We start from the raw sequence: 20,383 nt of genomic DNA, 5'->3' as shown, positions 1-20,383 counted from the left end.
CCTATAATCTTCCTCTCTCAAATTGTTCTATGTTGCAGATATCAAAATTATACTAGCCTCATAAAATACTATTCTTTAGAACAATTTGTATAAAACAGGTAATAATCTTTTTTTTTTTTAAAGATTTTATTTATTTGACAGAGATAGAGACAGCCAGCGAGAGAGGGAACACAAGCAGGGGGAGTGGGAGAGGAAGAGGCAGGCTCATAGCGGAAGAGCCTGATGTGGGGCTCGATCCCATAACGCCGGGATCACGCCCTGAGCCGAAGGCAGATGCCTAACCGCTGTGCCACCCAGGCGCCCCAAAACAGGTAATATCTTAAAGGTTTTCAGATTTTGTTTGTAAAGCTCTGGACTCCCTCGCTCCTTGTTTTTTACATTTTGGGGTTAGACTATTAATTATTGATATATTTTATGACTGTGAGTCTGTTTTTCTATTTTTCTACCAGCCTTGGTAAATGATATTTTTCTACAAGATGACCCCTTTCTTGGCTAAAGCTGTTCATAATATTATACTTTATTTCCTTACTATAATGATCTTTTTCAATCCTAATACTGTTTATTTGTGACTTTTCATTTTTTGATTCTGCCAATTTTTCCATTCAATGAAACAGCTTTTGTATTAATAATTTTCATGTCTTTTTTTATTTAATATCTCCTTTTATTTTTAGTATTTCCTCCCTGCTTTCTTTAGGTCAAGTTCATTACATGCCATAAAGATTTGTCCATCAAAGGACAGCTTAGATGTTTTACCAGTTTCTACATGTACATCCTGTCACTCCAGTCGAAGTCTTTTTTTTTTTTTTTAAGATTTTTATTTATTTATTTGACAGAGAGAGAGAGAGCGAGCACAAGCAGGGACAGTGGCAGGCAGAAGGAAAAGGAGACTCCCCGCTGAGCAGGGAGCCCCATATGGGGCTCCAACAAGGGCCCTGGGACAACGACCTGTGCCGAAGGCAGACGCTTAACCAACTGAGCCACCCAGGTGTCCCTGTTTCCTAAACATTTTTTAATCTTCATAATGATTTCATATTAGTGTCACAAATTATTCAGAAGTTTCTTTAAATTTCCAGGGGCGCCTGGGTAGCGCAGTCGTTAAGCGTCTACCTTCGGCTCAGGGCGTGATCCCGGTGTTATGGGATCGAGCCCCACATCAGGCTCCTCCACTGGAAGCCTGCTTCTTCCTCTCCCACTCCCCCTGCTTGTGTTCCCTATCTGGCTGGCTGTCTCTCTGTCAAATAAATAAATTAAAAAAAAAAAAAGTTTCTTTAAATTTCCAAACATTCCATTTGTCAAAACCTAGAAGTCATAGTTTACTCATGAATAAAAACTTAAGTGTTTCATATGAAAATTTCTTGGCATATTTCTAATTATTTTTATCATTCATTCAGGTATAACTGAAATATAACATTATATTTATATAACTTAATAATATCCAGGTGTACAACATAATGATTCAATCGAACTATTTTTAAATAGTCATTTTCTTTTCTGCCAACATTTAGATACTTTTAGGGTTGTTCATCAGTGCTATGAAATGACCAATTCATCAAATTCACCAAAAATGTAGGGGTGCCTGGGTGGCGTAGTCATTAAGCATCTGCCTTCGGCTCAGGGCGTGATCCCGGCATTCTGGGATCGAGCCCCACATTGGGCTCCTTCCTAGGAGCCTGCTTCTTCCTCTCCCACTCCCCCTGCTTGTGCTCCCTTTCTCGCTGGCTGTCTCTGTCAAATAAATAAATAAAATCTTAAAAAAAAAAAAAAGTCATACTGGTTTGACATATTGTATTAAAAATGTTGGGGCGCCTGGGTGGCACAGCAGTTAAGCGCCTGCCTTCGGCTCAGGGCGTGATCCCGGCGTTATGGGATCGAGCCCCACACCAGGCTCTTCAGCTATGAGCTTGCTTCTTCCTCTCCCGCTCCCCCTGCTTGTGTTCCCTCTCCCGCTGGCTGTCTCTATCTCTGTCAAATAAATAAATAAAATCTTTAAAAAAAAAAAAATGTTGAGCCATTTCTAGCAATCTTTTAAAGTTGTGCCGTCTTCATTTTCTTCTCTGCAACAGCATCTCTGGGAGTGTCTGATTTGTCTCAGGCCTGACTCATGTGGGGACATTGTGCTGGAGGGAGAGACCTCTGTAGCACCTGGATTCCTGACCAGGAACAAAGGTTCCTGGTACACAGACTGGGGGCCAGAGAAGGGCCACGCAATGGGGTGGACAGCAGGAGCGGGGAGACCGAGGAGGGAAAGAACAGGGTAGGGTGGGGGGCCCAGGGCAGCGACAGAAGGAGAAGGGACCTTTCGAAGGCAGGAAGCGGGGCAGGCTGGGCAGTTTGCATTAAGCACAGGAACCTCTCTATCTGCGGACCGACTCCGCACTGCACGTGCTTCTGCAGGGTGTCCCAAGAGGGTCACTGACATCTGTTAACTTCCAAACCACACTTGTGTGAATGAAGTTGGACGCTCCCATCGTTCAGAAAACCACAAACACCTTTGTCCCCCAGGCTGACGGTGTGCATCCTGGCGTGGAGGATGCACATAAACTGTGGTCTCAGAGCCCACAGCCACTGCATGCACCCATTACAAACCTGAGTCCCTAGGTGTTCGCAGTTCATAACCGCCACCCTAAAACACAGGGCTGCTGCAGCATCCAGCTGCACACGACACCTCAGGGTGTCCCAGGGGAAACTTACAGACCTGTCTTTCTTCAGTTAAGGGCTCAGCTGGAAATTTGTTCCATTTTTCCTGCATGTGGCTAACACTGGATGATTCCACCATCTTACTGGAACTAAAAGTATTTCATAAAGCTGTCCTTCAGAGAAGTTCTTGCTGCTATTAGCATATTCTTAGTGCTAGTAAGACCCCATCTACATTTTCCTCTATCTACTACTCCTGGTCTGTTAAGGTCCAAGAAATCAAGTCATCAAATAAATCCAGTCACCTTTCTGGGAAATCCAGGGCAGTGAATTAGTAAAAGCTTAGTTTTCATCCCAGAACGCATCACAAAAGCCTAACTATTCTAACAACCTTAATACCTGGAATTTTTCTATCATACAAGAATTCAACAGTATTTTCTGAAACTATTTAGACTTTCAACTCCTTCCTCTAGCCCCACGCCTTCGGCAGGAAATGAATTCCTTAAACATACAAATCTCCTCTTTAAGTGGTATTTCACATTTTTGTTTGTCCTAAATTTACTTTGGATTCCCAAACCTAGTTAGCTGGAAGGCCCCAAGACCTACCTCATGCATGTTCATAATTTAAAGTCATATTTATATTTTTTGTGCAATTAGCTCTAAATCCTCACCCAAATTCAGGCCTCCTAAAAGGGGGAAAGGGTAGGAAGGCAAACCGGTACTCAGTTCTCCCACCCAGAACATGCTGACTGCGCCTGCAAAGCACTAGTTCAGTTTACTGACCATTTTACAAGTCCTTGTGTAATTCTTTTTTTTTTTTTTTTTAAGATTTTATTTATTTATTTGACAGAGATAGAGACAGCCAGCGAGAGAGGGGACACGAGCAGGGGGAGTGGGAGAGGAAGAAGCAGGCTCATAGCAGAGGAGCCTGATGTGGGGCTCGATCCCACAACACCAGGATCATGCCCTGAGCTGAAGGCAGACGCTTAACCGCTGAGACGCTTAACCCAGGCGCCCCCCTGTGTAATTCTAGACAACTTTTTTTTTTCAGTTAGCCAGCATATAGTACCATCCTAAGTTTTTGTTAGTGTTCAACAATTCATTAGCTGCGTATATAGACAACTTTAAATAAGAATTTAATAGACCCTTACCTGATGGTCCTGAATCTTCCTGCCCACTACTCGGAACGTGTTGTTGCCTGTATGGTGATATATATGAACTCGGCTGAACCCAGTTGAGCCACCAGCTGGCACCCACTTCTTGTTGGCATCATCATAAACCATCACAGCAGCTCTTGCCTGACAGATACTCTGTTCACTGTAAAAAATAAAATATGCAAACTTAAGATATTTAAAATATGCCATGTCTCCCATACAGCTATACAGAATTAGCCAACAATCAGTGCTTCACTGGGTGCTAGAACAAGAAAGACAGGGGCTTCCTGTCTTTACGCATAAAGTCTAATGGGGAGAAGAGACCAAAAACAAGTGTGATGAGGGACCAGAGAAGGTCCGGATCCATAAAGAGCACTGAGACAAGCAACACGAGAACTGTTTTCTAACCAAATACACAGCATCTAATACGCTCATGAAACTGAATACAAGTATAAATTAGCCATCATTTGTTCAACTGGACATCTGTTTATAATACTGGTGACCTGTGATTACCCACTCTTTACTGGCAAGATTCTTTTTACCATCAGGCTTGCTTCAAGGTCTACAGAACAAATTCTGATGAGCTCTATATTCTCCTTGAAATATGGAGTGGCCACTAACAAGCAATGGATGGCAATGGTCTAGTCCCTGATTCCACTTGGGCAAGACAACATCCTATGTCCTAAATTTCTTCATCTAAAAATGTGATAATTTCTAGAGATCCTTCTAGATTTTAAATTCTAACCTTCATAGACAAATATTAAAGAAAAGGCTAATTTCCATGAAAGAATCTTTAAATCTCAGCTTTGTTTCAATTATTTGTTACCAAGACTGAGATACAGAAATAAAAAGTAGAGATGATCTTAATTTCATGTTAAGTACTAGGTTCCTCTTCTAAATATTCTGTAATACTACTGGGGGGAAAAAGACTGATTTGAATTTTATTACTTCATAACATAGCTTATTTTTTAAAGGATCGAATACTAAGAATGAGCAACAAAACAGGTACGTTATGCTGACCCAACTAAAATAACACAATCGCCACATCGAAGACTTATCTGATGCTTAAAGCAGAAGTTAATGGAAATGCCCCCAAAATAGCTCATCCAACCTCATCCTTAACAAAAGCACCGCTCATCTACCAATGTTAGCCTCAAGGATTTTAAGCAGCTGATCATATGGTTCTTGGCCAATATCCTCAAAAAGAAAAAGTTACTGTCTGACCCTCTCCTCTTACTCACACTTCTGCCCCATCCCTCAACAGCCTGTGGTTTACTCGTCACGTGACTTAACGATGGAACATCAGGGGAGATCCACAGGGGTCGCAGCACTGAGGTACACGGTCACTTCAGAACAGTGAGGTCATCATTATTTCTAATTTTCCATCAGAGAAACTTTACAAAAACTAACTCGTAACAGTATTTGTTTAGCACAAACACTGAAATAGAGTGGTACTGCCTAAATTTTTATGTGGCACTAAAATTTCTTGGTAAACTAGTCCTGGGAATAAAAACAAGTTAATGACAAAAGCTTGAATTATTTCTAAACGCCTGATTAAAGAGCATTTGTCAACAAAGAAATTGAAATCTCTTCATCACTCACAACAGAAATACTTGTGAAGTGACAGCATTTTCAGGACCTCACACAAAGATCCCGTGAAACAAGCTAAGGCAAAGGGCCCCTTACAGCATATAGCCCAAGAAAGAAAGCTACTACTAATGGTAAGTAACAAAACAGCATTTTCCAGTTTTCAAAAACATTAGTATTTTGGACACGTTTCCTAATATTTATAATACAATGTCTCCTCCAGAAGTCCCAGTGGGATCATAGAAGCCAAAGCAATAAACCCCCATTTGCTATAAATTAAGTCATTCCATGACTAAAAAACAACACAAAACAAAACAAAAAATCCTTTTAAATATACATAGGAAATCTAAAACGAAGAGAGTTAAACATAATGTCCCCACTTTCTCCTCCACCACTGCTCTGGAGTGGGCTGCTGGAGACAATTCCAAACAGGGAAGCACACAGTTAACTCAACAGCTTTAACTAATCCTGATTAATCAAGATACATACAAACTACTTAGCAATCAAATGTCTGGTCATTTGCATTTCCTTGGGAAAGCTATCACCACAGAAACAAAGACAGACATATCCAAGCAGCCAAGAGAGGACACAAATGCCAAAATTAGTTGACTAGTTTTCTAATGAAGATGAAAAGAAATCTTCAAAATGAGAAACTAAAAATACAAATCCAGTTCTCAGCGAAGCCAACAAGCACAAAAAAAAAAAAAAAAAAAAAAGCCAAGATTCAAGAGAAGAAAAAGTAACAAGGCTGTGTGGCAAGCTGTGAGGGACAGGTTATGCCCGAATAACTGTTGTCCTAGAAGCCACAGCAAAGCCCAGACAAGAAGGGACAGCAGCGCCCGCTGGGGTCCTCAGTGACAAATGCAAGCCAAGTCCTCACAATTCCATTCCACGGCATCTGAGGACCTCTCCTCACTAGACAGACAACTGTGTTGTAACAGAAATTATTTGGTGTTTGTCCCAGATCCAGGCACAGAGCTCCTAAAACCCCTGGAATCTTCCAGGCAGTAAGAGTGTCTTTGGCGTGCTGCTCAACAGCTCTATGCTTCAAGATGAGGGCTGGCTGCCAGAAATACCATGCCATGCTTACAGGGTGGAAATTTTCAGTTCCACCCCACCCCCCACCTCTGCGGAGGGCAGAAGGGCCAGAGATCAAGTTCACTCACTAATGGGCAATCATGTCCTCCATCATGCCTACATAACGAGCCCTCCATCAAAACACCCCAAGGAGCTCACACCGCAAGGCTGGCGGGTTGGCGAGCCGGTAGAGGGCATGGAAGCTCTGTGCTTGCCCCATACTTTGTGCTATGCATGTTTTCCACCTGGCTGTTCCTAAATTATATCCTTTACTGAAAACAAAGAAACAAAAACAGTAACAGTAAGCAAAGCAGTTTCCTGAGTTCTAGGAGTTGTTCTAGCACATTGCCGAACCTGCAGGGAGGTGGGGGGAACATCAGAATTTGTGGGCAGCTGGGCACTAAATGTATGGGTAGCCCACGTACCCCATCAGCAGCTGGTCCCTCAAGTAGGGTCATTCTCAGGGGACTGAGCCCCTAACATGCGGCGTCTACACTAACTCCAGACAGCGTCAGAAGAGAACTGAATTGCACACCCAGTTGGTACTGGAAAATAGAATTGGCAGCTGACGTGAGAAGAAAACCACACATACACCAACTCTGATTACAGGTGTGCATAAAATAGGCCAGTGGCACCGTCTTGGATCTCATGAACCCAGACTTCAAAAATAGGCTGCATGAATCAATACAGAATCGGTTGATAACATTTTGGTCTACTTGCCAGGGAGGAGATGGGGGAGGGAGGAAACACCACAACAACTTACTAAAACAAGGATATTTTGGAACTTAAAAATCTCAAAATAAAAATCATGTAATGTAATATACTGTAAATGTAACAACTAGCTTTCTCTAACATCTCCACCTAGGCCATTTTCCCCCCATTTCTCCCTGGTCCCGTGAAATACTTAACAAGGGCCTTAAAGTAAGACTGGCCTCAGTCCCAACAGAGCTGCCTGCACACTGGGGTGTAGCGAGCAATGGAGCAACGACAGAAACAGCTTACAGGTTCTTCTGATAAGAATTTCCAGCCTTCTCTAGCATTTTTACCTGAGAAAGTCAATGGGGAAGCTTGCAAATTGCTGAAATTACATACATATGTGCAGTTTTTCAGGGAAAAGTGAAATGGAAGGCAGGCAAGATTTAAGTACCACAGCTACTGAAGAGTCAAAAAAAAAAAAAAAACCCCAAAAAATGTTTAAGAAAATTAAGAGCCAACAAGCACAGCAAAAGAGTCAAAAATGTTATGATCCTCCTAACAGCCTTCTATCTGCGTTATAATAAGCCTCAAAAATAAACAGCGAGTCAGAGTCTTCAACATTCTGAGTCAGTAACGGAACTGCACCCAAGATTAAATTAGTAAATTACTAAGCTACAGTTTTGTGAAGAACAGGCATGAAATAAGTTTCACTTTATGACCAAATGCCATTGGTACAGTTATAACTGTTACACTTCATCTTCCTGATATTAATTTTTATCTTGATCTTTTATTTATTTACTTACTGACTGCCCCACAGAGCCTAACCTGTGGTAAAGTACCCAGGTCTGTACAACTTCTTCTCTACTACCAACCACTTACAGAAGGAGAATTCACATTTCGTCTGTTGTGATACTGAGTCATTCCACGAACTAAGATGTAATTCAGAAGATAAAATATTACAATAAAATGACACAAGAAAGTTGGGAATTTTAAAGAGAGGATTTCCATCGTATGCACTGATGTCAATTTTTTTGCTCAAACCTGAAATTTTATAACATTTCAAGCATTAAAGACACTTAGAGTAAAACAATGTTAGATTTCAATTCAATTCCACAAACACTGCTCCTGGGGCACAAAATGAAAGGGAGCTAGGCCATCGCAGTCATAAAAGACTATGCATCCCACCTGGAATAATAAACACATATTTTTCCCAAATAGGAAATAAATAATAAACAGTGTGTCCTGTATGGTGTTAAGCACTAGCAGAACCACAAATCACAGAGTCTCTTTCTCTCAGTTCAGCACTCCGGGATCTGGCCACCCTGCAAACCCAAGGGTCACTCCAGAATCCTCCCTACCCTCATCGGCCCAGGCCCTCAACAGTCACCACAGCCTGCCAATCCTACTTCCTCACTACTTCTAAATTCATTCATTCATTCCCTTTGCTTCACAATGCTCAGCAGCTCTGGGCCCTCCCTAGTCTTTTACTGGATTATTTCCGCAATCTCCTAACGTATTTCTGACTGCCAACTTTACTCCCTCCCCCTTTTCCTAAATCAAATCGGATTATGTCACTCTCCGGGTTAAGACATTCCAAAGACTCATTTCAGGATAGACTCTGCCTTCCTAACGCAGAAGACAAGGTCCACTGTCTTCCTTAACATCCCTTCTTTCTTTCAACTGCTTACTGATGCGTGCCAGGCACCAATCCAGCATCCTGGTGCTAGCGGCGTATCAGAGTTCCAAACCATCCAAACCCCCAACACCACAGTGACAATTATGCCATACTTGTCCATACGTCCATACCCCTGCACTTGCCTTTCCCTCCACCCATCTACACACTTCCTCTTCCCCAAATACCTAATACTCAGCCGTCCCCCAATTTTAGACCCAAGTGTCACATCTTCCTGCCCCCCTCAACAGAACTCATTCTGTGTTCTCACAACACACTCCGCACATCACCTCTGCACCAATGTCATGTTAAACCCCTGAAGGACTGCCACTGTATCTCTTCATCTCCCCTCGTGACAATTTGTTAAAGCGGTGAGAGACAGGAACTGCAAAAAGTAAAAAAAAAAAATTTGCCAGCTTTGAGTAAGAACCCCAAAATATGCCGGAGAAAGCCCCCCTTTCTGACTTCCAATGCCCCAAAGGACACCATCAATACCTATCTATAACACCATCATTAGCACTCAAAAACCACAGACCTATGCTCTTCTCCCAGCAGCTGGCCCGTGCACTGACCAAGAGTCAGCCGCGTTTGTGACTGAGTGTATCCACTCTAATTGTGCAATTTACTAAACAGATACTGTGTAAGTATATACAAATTCTATGAAATTAGATTCAATGTTTTGGAAAGTTTCTCTCAGGTCGGAGTCACTGAAGAGCTGTGAGCCGCATACGATGGGTGGAGGGGCTCGGGCAGGTCAGGCAAGGTCTACACTCAGAACACTTCGTGTGCATCTCCGTTCTCCCTCCACTTTCAAGAAGCCAAAGCTGCAACTCAAGATACGGCACAGGTGTGCCTTCGGAAAGAAAAATAATGTAGAATTCTCATCATCGGCGTAACACTAAAAGCTTACCAGAAAAAAGCTACAGAATTAACATATCTATTATAAAGTAGACTAAAACGTTTAAAGGCATAAATCATTTTTAAGGACACCAAATGTGAACGAGTTCAGTGATCCAACCTTCAAGACCAGGACAGGTCACATGGATTCAAGGGCTTCCACCGCAGGGCGCGTTTATGAAATGCTGATGAAGCTTTTCTCCTTCATATTCCACCCAGGGGAGAAAAAAAGAACAACCTTGAAAAGATTCAGAAGGAAAGCTGCCTGCTAGCAACAGTCAGGTGCTGCTGAGGGACCTAGGAAAGAGGTGAATGCTGACACACAGAGACACAAAAAAAGGCTGCAGACAATCTGTTTTCTGCTGTATCCTGCAAGGCAAGAAAACCATCTGGGAGAGCAGCAGCTCCAAATACGTAGAAAGGAAAAACTTCCCGTAAAGACCACACAGGCATACACCACTCTTCTGAGAAATATTAAGGTTAAAAAGGGAAAATACCAACATGTCACTACTGAACTCTTCATCCCGCAACATCTATTTATGTGTGAAGTACAAACGCAATCTAGTATAGTATAAAATAGTATAACTGATCCACGATCACCAAAGAAAATGATCAGTTTATCTAAAGCAAAGCAGCATGTTTCAGAAAATGTTTCAGCGAATCTGTTGCATTATCCTAGAGGATGAAAAAAATCTCTTAAAATGGGGAGAAATCATTGGGTTGGATAAAATGTAGAAAAAGCACCTTGGAGGAGGCACTCACTGCATGCAGCCGTGTGTGTTCAGAAGTAAGGAGGGCATCTCAACAAAAATCCGTATGTACTATCTGGCTTTAATTATGACTACCTCTTCCTCGAGTAAGTATAGGACCTGCGCAATCCTGTCAATGTGACAACAAGAACCTGGCTAGGCCCGTGAGTAGCTGCAGAGAGACGAGGGACAAAGCGAATGAAAAGGCACAGCTCTGGAATGCTCAGAAGCACAAGAGAGGAGGAAGCAAGGACGGGCGTTACAGGAGTCTGTGGGGAGAGAAGAAAATGGAGTCCTGCTGGGCTGGAAATCACAGAAGCAGCAGGACAGGCAAGACCCGGTGGGGGTGGGGGTGGGGGTGGGGGGGCCCTGCCTCAGTGCACGATTCAGGCTGGGCACACGGAAGGAGCCCTGGGCTCACCGCAGAGAAGCACAGACAAAGTCAAGCCCGCTGGCCGTTCCTGGAGTACACAAGACGACTAGGTACCCAAAGTAAAGCAAATAGTATTTTTCTTGCTACTTTTTTTTTTTAAGATTTTATTTATTTGAGAGAGAGAGAGAGCATGAGCAGGGGGGAGAGGGAGAAGCAGACTCCCCGTCAAGCAGGGAGTCCAGATACAGGGCTCAATCCCAGGATGCTGGGATTATGACCTATGCAGAAGGCAGACGCTTAACCGACTGAGCCACCCAGGTGCCCTGTAAATGGTATTTTTCTAAAACTTAAAACCAGTTGCTTCAGGAGACTGTGCTCTACAACTACCCACAAATATTTTTTAAATATTTAAATATTTAAATTTAAAAATACGTTTTAACATATTACTTAACTGCAAGCACAAAAACCCTAACAAAATCAAGGAGGGAAACTGTGCTAATGGTACTACTCTCTGTAATATCTAGTAAGACTGACACATCCCCTCTTAAAGTCAAGGTCACAAAGCATCCAAATCACTTTACATCATCAAGACCTGAAACCTAGGGACATTTCAGTGACACAGGTCATTAATTACTGAGCCAGTGTTGTGAAGAAAATGATACTAATAAAAATAGGACTATATGAATACAACACGAAGTGTCACACACTGTTCTATGTGCTTTGCCTTTATTAATTCATTTATCTATTTACCAACCTTATTGGTAGATATTTGTCATATCCCCACTTTACACGTAGGGAATTGACACAATCGCAGAAGTGGGATTCAGAGCAGCCAGTCTGCTTGAGTATGGACTCACGACCACTCTACTCGAGTAACTGAGTCTAACGATCAATTATATTATTGCACAAAACTACCTCCTCAACGTTTTCTACTATTTCCACATTACTCTTCATGTTATACTTAATGCGAAGCTAAGGGTAGAGAACCTGGGTACAACGGACTCTTGAACAACATGGGTTTCAACTGCGTGTGGATTTCTGATAGACACAGTGCAGTCCCGTAAATATTTTCTCTTCCTTATGAGTTCCGTAATGTGTCCTTTTCTCCAGCTTACTTTACTGTAAGAATACAGTGTATAATTCATAGAACATACAGAGTATGTGCTCATCAACTGTTCATGGGATCAGTAAGGCTTCTGGTCAACAGCAGGCTATTCATAGTGAAGTTTTTTGGAGTCAGAAGTTATACATGGATTTTTGACTGCGTGAGGGATCAGCACCCTAACCCCCATGTTGTTCAAGGTCAACTGTACATACAACGGAATATTAGCCTTAAAAAGGAAAGAAATCCCGACACCTGCTATAACATGGATGAACCTTGAGGACATCATACTGAGTGAAATTAGCAAGACACAGAAGGACAAATACTGTGGGATGCCATTCATGTGTGGCCTGCAGAGCGGTAGAACTCACAGAGACAGACAGGAGAACGGTGGTTGCCAGGGGCTGGAGGGAGGGATGGGTGAAGAGTGATTCAGTGGGTCCAGTTTCAGTTCAGGATGATGACAAAGTTCTGGAGATGGGCGGCAGTGATGGTCACACAATCATGTGAATGTACTTAAGGCCACTGAACTGTATGTCAAAAAATGATTAAAATGGTAAATTAAGTTATGCATATTTTGCCACAATGAGAAAAAATATATATAATAGCTTTAAATATTAAGAAAATGTAAGAAAGTATTTTTGCCCATCAAAGAATAAAACCATATTTATTAATCTTACTTGCATTTGGTTAAAGGTTGTATCTTAACACAAGTTTTAGGAAATTAGTATTAATAATGAAAATAAAGATGATGACATTTTCTACAATGACTCTAACTTGTTATAATAAGAATTTAAAGTTTTGTTATACTCCTTTATTTGAGATAATTTGCTAATTTGCTCATTCCTTTCTTTCTATAAGATTTCTTTTTGGGTTGTTACTGAAGACCCACTGCTTTCCTTGTTATAAACTCAGGCTTTAAAATCTCTCACTTGTGTACATTTCTGGCCCCTGCTATAAGTACACACTATGAGAAACAATTCACATCTTTTTTTCTCTCCTTCCAACAACCATCATACAGGGCTCCCAGTGCCCCCCACCTCCTAGTACTCATGCCCTTGTGTGATCTTCTCCCACTGTCTCTGGGCAGGACCCAGCAACCTGCTTCTATTCTTTGGCAAAAGTTATGGAATGTCACTTCCAAGGTTAATTTACAGAAACAGTGGCTTCATTTGTGGGGAAAGCCCACAGAACAAGGCCACCCACCAGGACAGGACTGACCCCCTCAGTCCAACAGCCCACAAGCAACTGAATCTAACCAATAACTCTGTGAATGAGCCTAGAAGCAGATTTTCCTGGGGTGACCTGGGTCAGGACCACGGCCTGGCCGGCATCTTGATGACTCTTGTTGAGCAACTCCTACCCAGATTCCTGATCCACAGAAACTGTGTGGTAATAAACGTGTATTGTTTTAAGCCACTAAAGGTTTTGCTGTAATTTTATTATACGGCCATTAATAACTACTACACCCCACAGACCGGACACCCTCTTGCCTGGGCCCCTAAGACCTTAAACTTTTTTCCCCATTATATTAGTTTCAGGTGTACACATGATTCAGTATTTGTATATACTCTGAAAATGATAACCACAATAAATCTAGTTAACATTCATCATCACACATAGTTAAAAATACCTGTTCTTGTGATGAGAACTCTTAAGATCTATTCTCTTAGCACAAATATACAATACAGTACTTAAAGTAAATTTCTTAAAAGCCAAGATAATCTCAAACTCATATGCCCCATGGCACTTAGCACATGACAGACACACAGGGTCCATATTCTTTATCTAGCCCCCCATCTCCTTAAAATGAACTTGCAGTGTCAAAGATCAATTCCCAACGCACGAGCAAACCTAAAACCTCATTAATAGCATAAGAGCTCACACAAAGTAGAGACAGTCACAAAAGGGAAAAATATGCAGAGACGCTTCACTTGGCAACACATACCCGCACTATCCTAGCAAATCTTCCCATTAACAAGAAATTTTTCTCAGAACAACTGATCAGAGATTATTTCACCTTTTTCCTGAGGCTTTTTGCCTCACATTACCTTCATCAGATTAATATAGCAAAGCAGCCAAAGTACTTCCAAGTACTGCTTGAGTTAAAATTACCCAAGGGGCGCCTGGCTGACTCAGTCAGAGGAGCGTGTGACTCTTGATGTCGGGGATGTGAGTTCGAGCCCCACGCTGGGCGTAGAGATCACTTAAAAATAAAATCTTTAAAAAAAAAATTTTTTTTAAATAGCAAGTATGGCTGATTTTAGCTATAAAGACACCAGACAGGGCCGGGCTAGGCCAGACTTGGAAATAAAAACAGGTGTGGGGCAGGGGTGGATGGGGTTTCACTTATTTCTCTTTATATTCTCACTTTGGAAGGTTATTAACTTCCTGAAGTAATAATTCAGTGAACACGTGTGAACAATAAGGAAACAAACAGGTACCACATGAGATTAAGAAAGAACAACTAAGGCAGAATACTGCAGGATCTCAACTTTTTCCCCCCACAAAAATCTATGGCAGGAGGGTTCTGCTTCTGGCCAAGTAATGGCCACGTGAGGTCCTTCCCAAATGACCCTCCCCTAGATAAAACTATAAACTCTAGGTAAGACGTACAGAACAACGATCGGAAAGTGCTGAAGAAGGATCGGAAGGGAGTCAGCTTTGGTAAAAAAGGAACAATATGGGAAGAGATCCCTGATTTTTACAGCTTTCAGCCTGAGGACAGGTCCCCCAGTCAGTGCGACCTAGCAGATCTGCCCCAACAGAAAACGCCAGTCTTTCTAGTTTGAAGAAGACAGAGCTGAGGGCAATCCAAAGTGCTGGAAAACTGGAGGATATTTCTAGGGGAACAAAGGGGATGGAGGAAGGCAGGTTAGATCTGGTGTATACACTCTGCCTACCTCTCCCGGTGAGTCCTAAAAGACGCATGTGCCGGTACTTCCTGAGCAGAGCAACCCAGCTAAGGCTGACAGGCTGAAACTGAAACGCCATGGGCTGCCGGACTGACAGCCAAGCTACTGGCCTGCCAGAACAACATCACCAACACCCGTCAGAGCGCCACAGCGTTATCTCAGAGCTGGTTGTCAGTCCATGAAAATATGCAGCGGTCTCCAGAGAAGGGACAGATACGACAGCCCCAGAACAAGATGAAGGTGAGCATGTTGGACTGAAGGCAGCTACTATCACTGTGTTCAAGGACATAAAGTAAATGCGCTTATAATGGAAAGACAGGAAATAGCAGAGAAATTTCCACTACTGAAAAATACTTTTTTCTTTATTGTTAAGACGAAAACTTTCTGGGTGGCTTAACAGAACAGAGGTGGCAGGGGAAAGAACTGGTACACTTTACAATGTATCAATAGTGATTATGCAATATACAGGAGAGGAAAAGAGACTGGGGGAAAAAACAAGCAGTCATTCAGGGACCTGTGGGGAGTAGCAGCAGGTGTAACATACATGCAGGGAGAGTCCAGGACCACACACAAAATAAAAGGAGGAAAGCATAAAAACATAGAAGTAACCACCCACAGGCATAATATAGTCCAAGATAAAGAGAAATGCTTGAAACACCAAAAAAAAATGAAACATATACAGAACAATTCAGATGACTACAGACTTCTCTTCCGAAATAATCGGGACCAGAGGACAGGAAAAACATGAATGTCGATCCATACCTCACACCACGCAAAAAAAATTAGTTCAAGACACATCATCGACTTAAACATACAAGCTAAACTCAGAAAGGTTTTAAAAAGAAACAGGAAGGTGTCCCCATGAACTGGGGGCAAAGTTTCAGCAAAAATCGGAGAACGAAAAAGTTGGCAAATTAAAATTTACTCTCATCAAAAAACACCTTTAAGAAAGGTGAATATTAATGTATGTATGAATATTAATTATAGCTCAATAAAGCTGTTACAGAAAGGAAGAAGGGAGGGTGGAGGGAATACACAGGCAAGGCGCAGAGGAGGAGAAAAAAATACAAAACATAAACCTGGCACGTATCCACGATCTGTTTTTAAAACTACAACTAAATACAGATCTTCTTCGACTTATGATGGGATGGGGTTATGTCCTGATAAACCCATTTTAAGTTGAAAATATCCTAAGTTGAAATGCATTTAATACACTTAAAACTCCTGAACTCCTAGCTGAGCCTCGCCCACCTTGCCCGTGCTCAGAACACTTGGCTGAGCCTCTAACACAAAGCCTGTTCCACAGTCAAGTGCTGACTCTCTCCTGGGACTTACTCAACACTGGACCGGAAGTGAGACGCAGCACGCTCATGTGGACACAGCATGGCCGTGTCGGCTGGTGCCCCCGCGCCGGTGTGGCTGACAGACCTGGCAAGTGGAACACAGGTAATTGTGGTCCGTTCACACAATGCTGTAGCACCAAGCAAGGAGACAAACAACTGGGACCTACAACAACGCAGGTGACAGCACACGCACCCGGCCGTGAAGGAAGACTTACACGCACGTCTGCACTTCGTGATTCCTAACAAATGAAGTTCTAGAACCAGAAACGCTAACCAATAGTAAAGTGAGCAGGAAGGCGGTTGGTTATCTGTGGGAGAGAGGGACAAAAGCCAGGATGATATGGGAAGGGACTTCAGGGAACTCTGCCCTCGTCCCAACAATGTTCTGTCTTGAAAGGGGTTTTGGTTACGTGGGCGTGTGCATCTAACAAAACTCACCCCATGGTTTATTTCACTGTGTATATTTGGCCACAAGAGGAAGGAAAACTATTACTGGGCCCTGGTTAATGATATACATACTGAATACTTAAAACACCGTGCACTGGTGACCTTACGTCTTGGACATACATCTAAATAAATAATTTACACACACGCACATAGGTAAATGGATAAATGGACAGGTATGTGATGAAGCAAGTCCAGGAAAGTACTAACGCTCAGACAGGTGGTTGCCAGAGGTGGGAGGGGTCAGGAGGAGTGGGTATGGAGGGGGTCAAAAGGCACAAACTTCCAGTTATAAAATCACTCCTGGGGGTAAAATGTATGTCATGGCAAATCTAGTTATTAATATGTATTATATATCTGAAAGTTGGTACAACAGTAGATCTTAGAGTTCTCATAAGAAAAAAATATTTGTAACTGTGTGCAGTGACATACGTTAACTAGACTGTTTCTAGTTCCCCATATAAGCATCAAATCACTATACGCTGTATACATGAAACCAATGTCAATTATATCTTGATTTTTAAAAAGAAAATATATATACCCACACACATACTTTTTCTTCACATTTGTGCCAAAATCCAATAAATATATAAATTTCACACTGCTGAAAATCAAAATCCTGAAGAATGTTAAAAAAAATGTTAACGGTAGATCCAGATAGTGGGTATACAAATTTTCACTGAATAATTCTTTCAACTGTTGTGTATGTTTGAGATGGCTCATAATAAACTTGTGGAGAAGTGGGACTGAGTTCAACTAAGTGTTCATGCCTGTGCAGCGTTCTCTATGAAGGAGCTAACTCTGCACATACTTCACACCTGTAATGGAAATTATGCAAAACAGTACATTTTTAAATCTTCATCAATAAAAAGGAAAAGACAAAAGACTGGCATGTTTTATTTCTCCATATTCATTCATATAAGAATTCTAAAAGTTTTAAATAGGATCAGTTTAGAAACAATGTGTAGATGAAAATAAAGTCTGGCAGCAGTGTAGTGACTAATCCCCTCCCCCTGTTGTCCACACGCGCACACACACACACAAGGCTTCCAGAGTCCCACAGCACAGCTTCAACAATAGCTGTAAGCACCATAAAGGTATTTACAGCCCATAACTTTCTCCTCAGCTCCAAACCCACACAGACAACCACCTAGCATGTATTTCTATCTAAATGTCACAAACATACCTCAAAATACCACCTCTTTTCTTCCCTCACCCTGTGCGCTCCTCCCTCTAATTCCCATCCCAGAGAAAAGGTACAGAAGACCCTGCTGTCTGGGCCCAACTAGAAAGCCCCAAGCATCTCCACCAGCCCCCTCTTCCTTCTGACCCACTGCCACTCACTGGTGCATTCTTTCCGTCCCAATTATCCCCCCTCTTTGGCTGCCTGCCTGCAGCCCCAGCATCGGCACTTCCCAACAAGGAGAAGCATCCAAATAGTACCCAGAAAATGTAGTCCCACTAACTGTGCATAGGAGACTCTAATTAAGAATATTTTAATTAGGACTTTTACAAAATACATTTACATTTCTGATGGCTTACCTAATGTCACTTTCAGGGAAACTGTAAGACAGTTTACTCATGTTACCTTATCAGTTTTGTGGTTAAGGCCAGGTAACACTGAGATCTTAGATTTCCTTATGGAACTACTTTGAGGTCTACATACAACAAAATCATCGATACACAAACCAGGCCGTTCTCCCTCACAGAGCCCGTAGTCCGGCAAGGCTTCCAGTCTTGTCCTCAAAGTTCTGCAAGACAGGTGTCTTTAGGTGCTCCAGAGTACGGACAGGCCCTCCCTTCCAGCTCTGCACGACTGAGCACCTCCCACAAGTGATTCGGCCTCCCTGAGCATCAGTCGCTCACCTCTAGAGTGCAGTCAGGGCAGTCCCTGAGTCGGAGCACAGTCCTAAGAGCACGAGCACGGGCGTCAAGAACTCCAAGGGCTGCACACGGGGACCACCCCACGACACTCACCGCTCTCCGGACCACAGCAACAGCACTGGGGTCAATGAGGGCCACACATAAATGGGGCCTGAGAGTCACAAGTGAGTACAACACTACCGAACAACGATAGCACCCCCTTAGCATGTGATGCGTGGACAAGCCACCCGAAGGTCCGTGCTGTGCCAAAATCCAATAAATATATAAATTGGAGACTGACGGAAACTTGGGGCTCCCGGCTCCGACAGTCCAGTGCGTGTGTGCAGTGAGCGTGACCGACTCCTATCATCTGTGCTCAGTGGGGCTCTCTTCATTTCCATGCCTCCTGGGGCTCCCGCTTCACGTGAGGCCACTGAGGCTACAGGGAACGTTTGTGAATCTGGGATCCACGAGGGCCTTGAAATGTCACCAGCGCACTGTGACACTGTGCACTCAGCACATCTCTCGGGGCTGGAATACGATCCTCACTTCTTGTTTCAATTTAAATTAACTGCTAATGCGTGTGACCGAACAATGATTATGAGCTCTCCAACTCCTACCAAGTTGCTTTTCTGTTGGTTTTTAGCATTTAAATTAAAAGGCACCTTAAAGCAAAATACATATGAATATAACATCCAAGTACTTTGAACACTTAGTCAAACTAAATCGATAATAAACGGACGCTGCTCGTGCTGGGAAATAACCAGCTGAGGCAAGCCTGGTTTTCCTATCATCCTAAGGAAACCGTTCATTTTCCAAGAGTACTCCTTGGACATTCGTGGGTCCAGACCAGATATTTATACGGTTTGGCAAATATATTCAACATTCACCAGCTGCCAACTCCTGCTCAAAACGACGTCCTACATTGTGAAATCCTGTCCTGAATTCTGGCCTGTCCACCACAGCTGGGAAAGCACATTCTCACCTCTTTTCCATAGAAAGCTCCTCCACATAGACCAGCACTCCAGCCCCTGAACACGACGTGGCCAGATCACTTGGCACAATGACAGAAATCAAACAAGTTCAGCATACTTCGGTTCTGGGAACTAGACTATACGACCGCCACACAACACAAACTCCAGAAAAGATTACTGGACCATTATCTGAGACGGCACACAGCGGACCTTCAATACACCCTAAACGAGTCTGGGAGCCCTGAAGAGACTACAGCCAATGCAGATCTTGCAAGTTTCATGTTTCATATTAAAATTTAATGAGTATTTTGCAATTCACTCCACCATAGAGCCGGTTTTAATATCATGTTCTCCCCCAAAGTCTTCCAGTAAAACGGACGCTCCAGGTAGGTATGCCACATTCACCTCGTGGTCTGCTCCACGCACTGGCACACCACAGCCTGGCCCTGAGAGGGTACAAGTACCCAAGTACCAGAAGGCAGAAGTACCCAAGAGTGCTATATTCCACAACAGGAGGAAGCCTGGATTTCAAGGCCTCCACACCAAAGACTCCCGAAGGCTCGGGGACGGGGAATGATACGTATGGATGGAAAGTCAGCAGTCATGTGACTGTCACTGACAACAGAGCAAACAAGTAACAGCAAAGAGTGATTTAGGCGTCACTAGCATACGATGTTTTGTTCACACACTTTGGCAGGGTGTTCAGAATGTAATTATAGCACAGCATGATCGAAGAGAATTACTGGCCGTCATTGGAAAAGCAGCGGCCCGCTTTCATCCTGCGTCTTCAGGCAAATGCGAACTGCATGACGCTCCAGAGATTTTGGAGTGGTCTGTCCTGTGCTCTACAAAACGTTCAAACAAGGTGGAATGGTAATTATTATACGTTTAAGAAGACAAAAG

General features: G+C 42.8%; 1 protein-coding gene across 1 annotated transcript in view; it reads right to left on the bottom strand.

Annotated features, from left to right (window-relative positions):
* ENAH (ENAH actin regulator) overlaps positions 1-20,383 on the bottom strand; it is a 135,727-nt gene that overhangs the window by 67,347 nt on the left and 47,997 nt on the right. The window contains 1 exon segment of the mRNA XM_057314883.1: positions 3,786-3,951. Coding sequence (XP_057170866.1) covers positions 3,786-3,951 — 166 coding nt within the window.

Source organism: Ursus arctos, unplaced genomic scaffold (genome assembly GCF_023065955.2).
Source record: "Ursus arctos isolate Adak ecotype North America unplaced genomic scaffold, UrsArc2.0 scaffold_2, whole genome shotgun sequence".
Classification (NCBI taxonomy): Eukaryota; Metazoa; Chordata; class Mammalia; order Carnivora; family Ursidae; genus Ursus; species Ursus arctos.
This window is presented reverse-complemented; position numbering and strand designations above follow the sequence as displayed.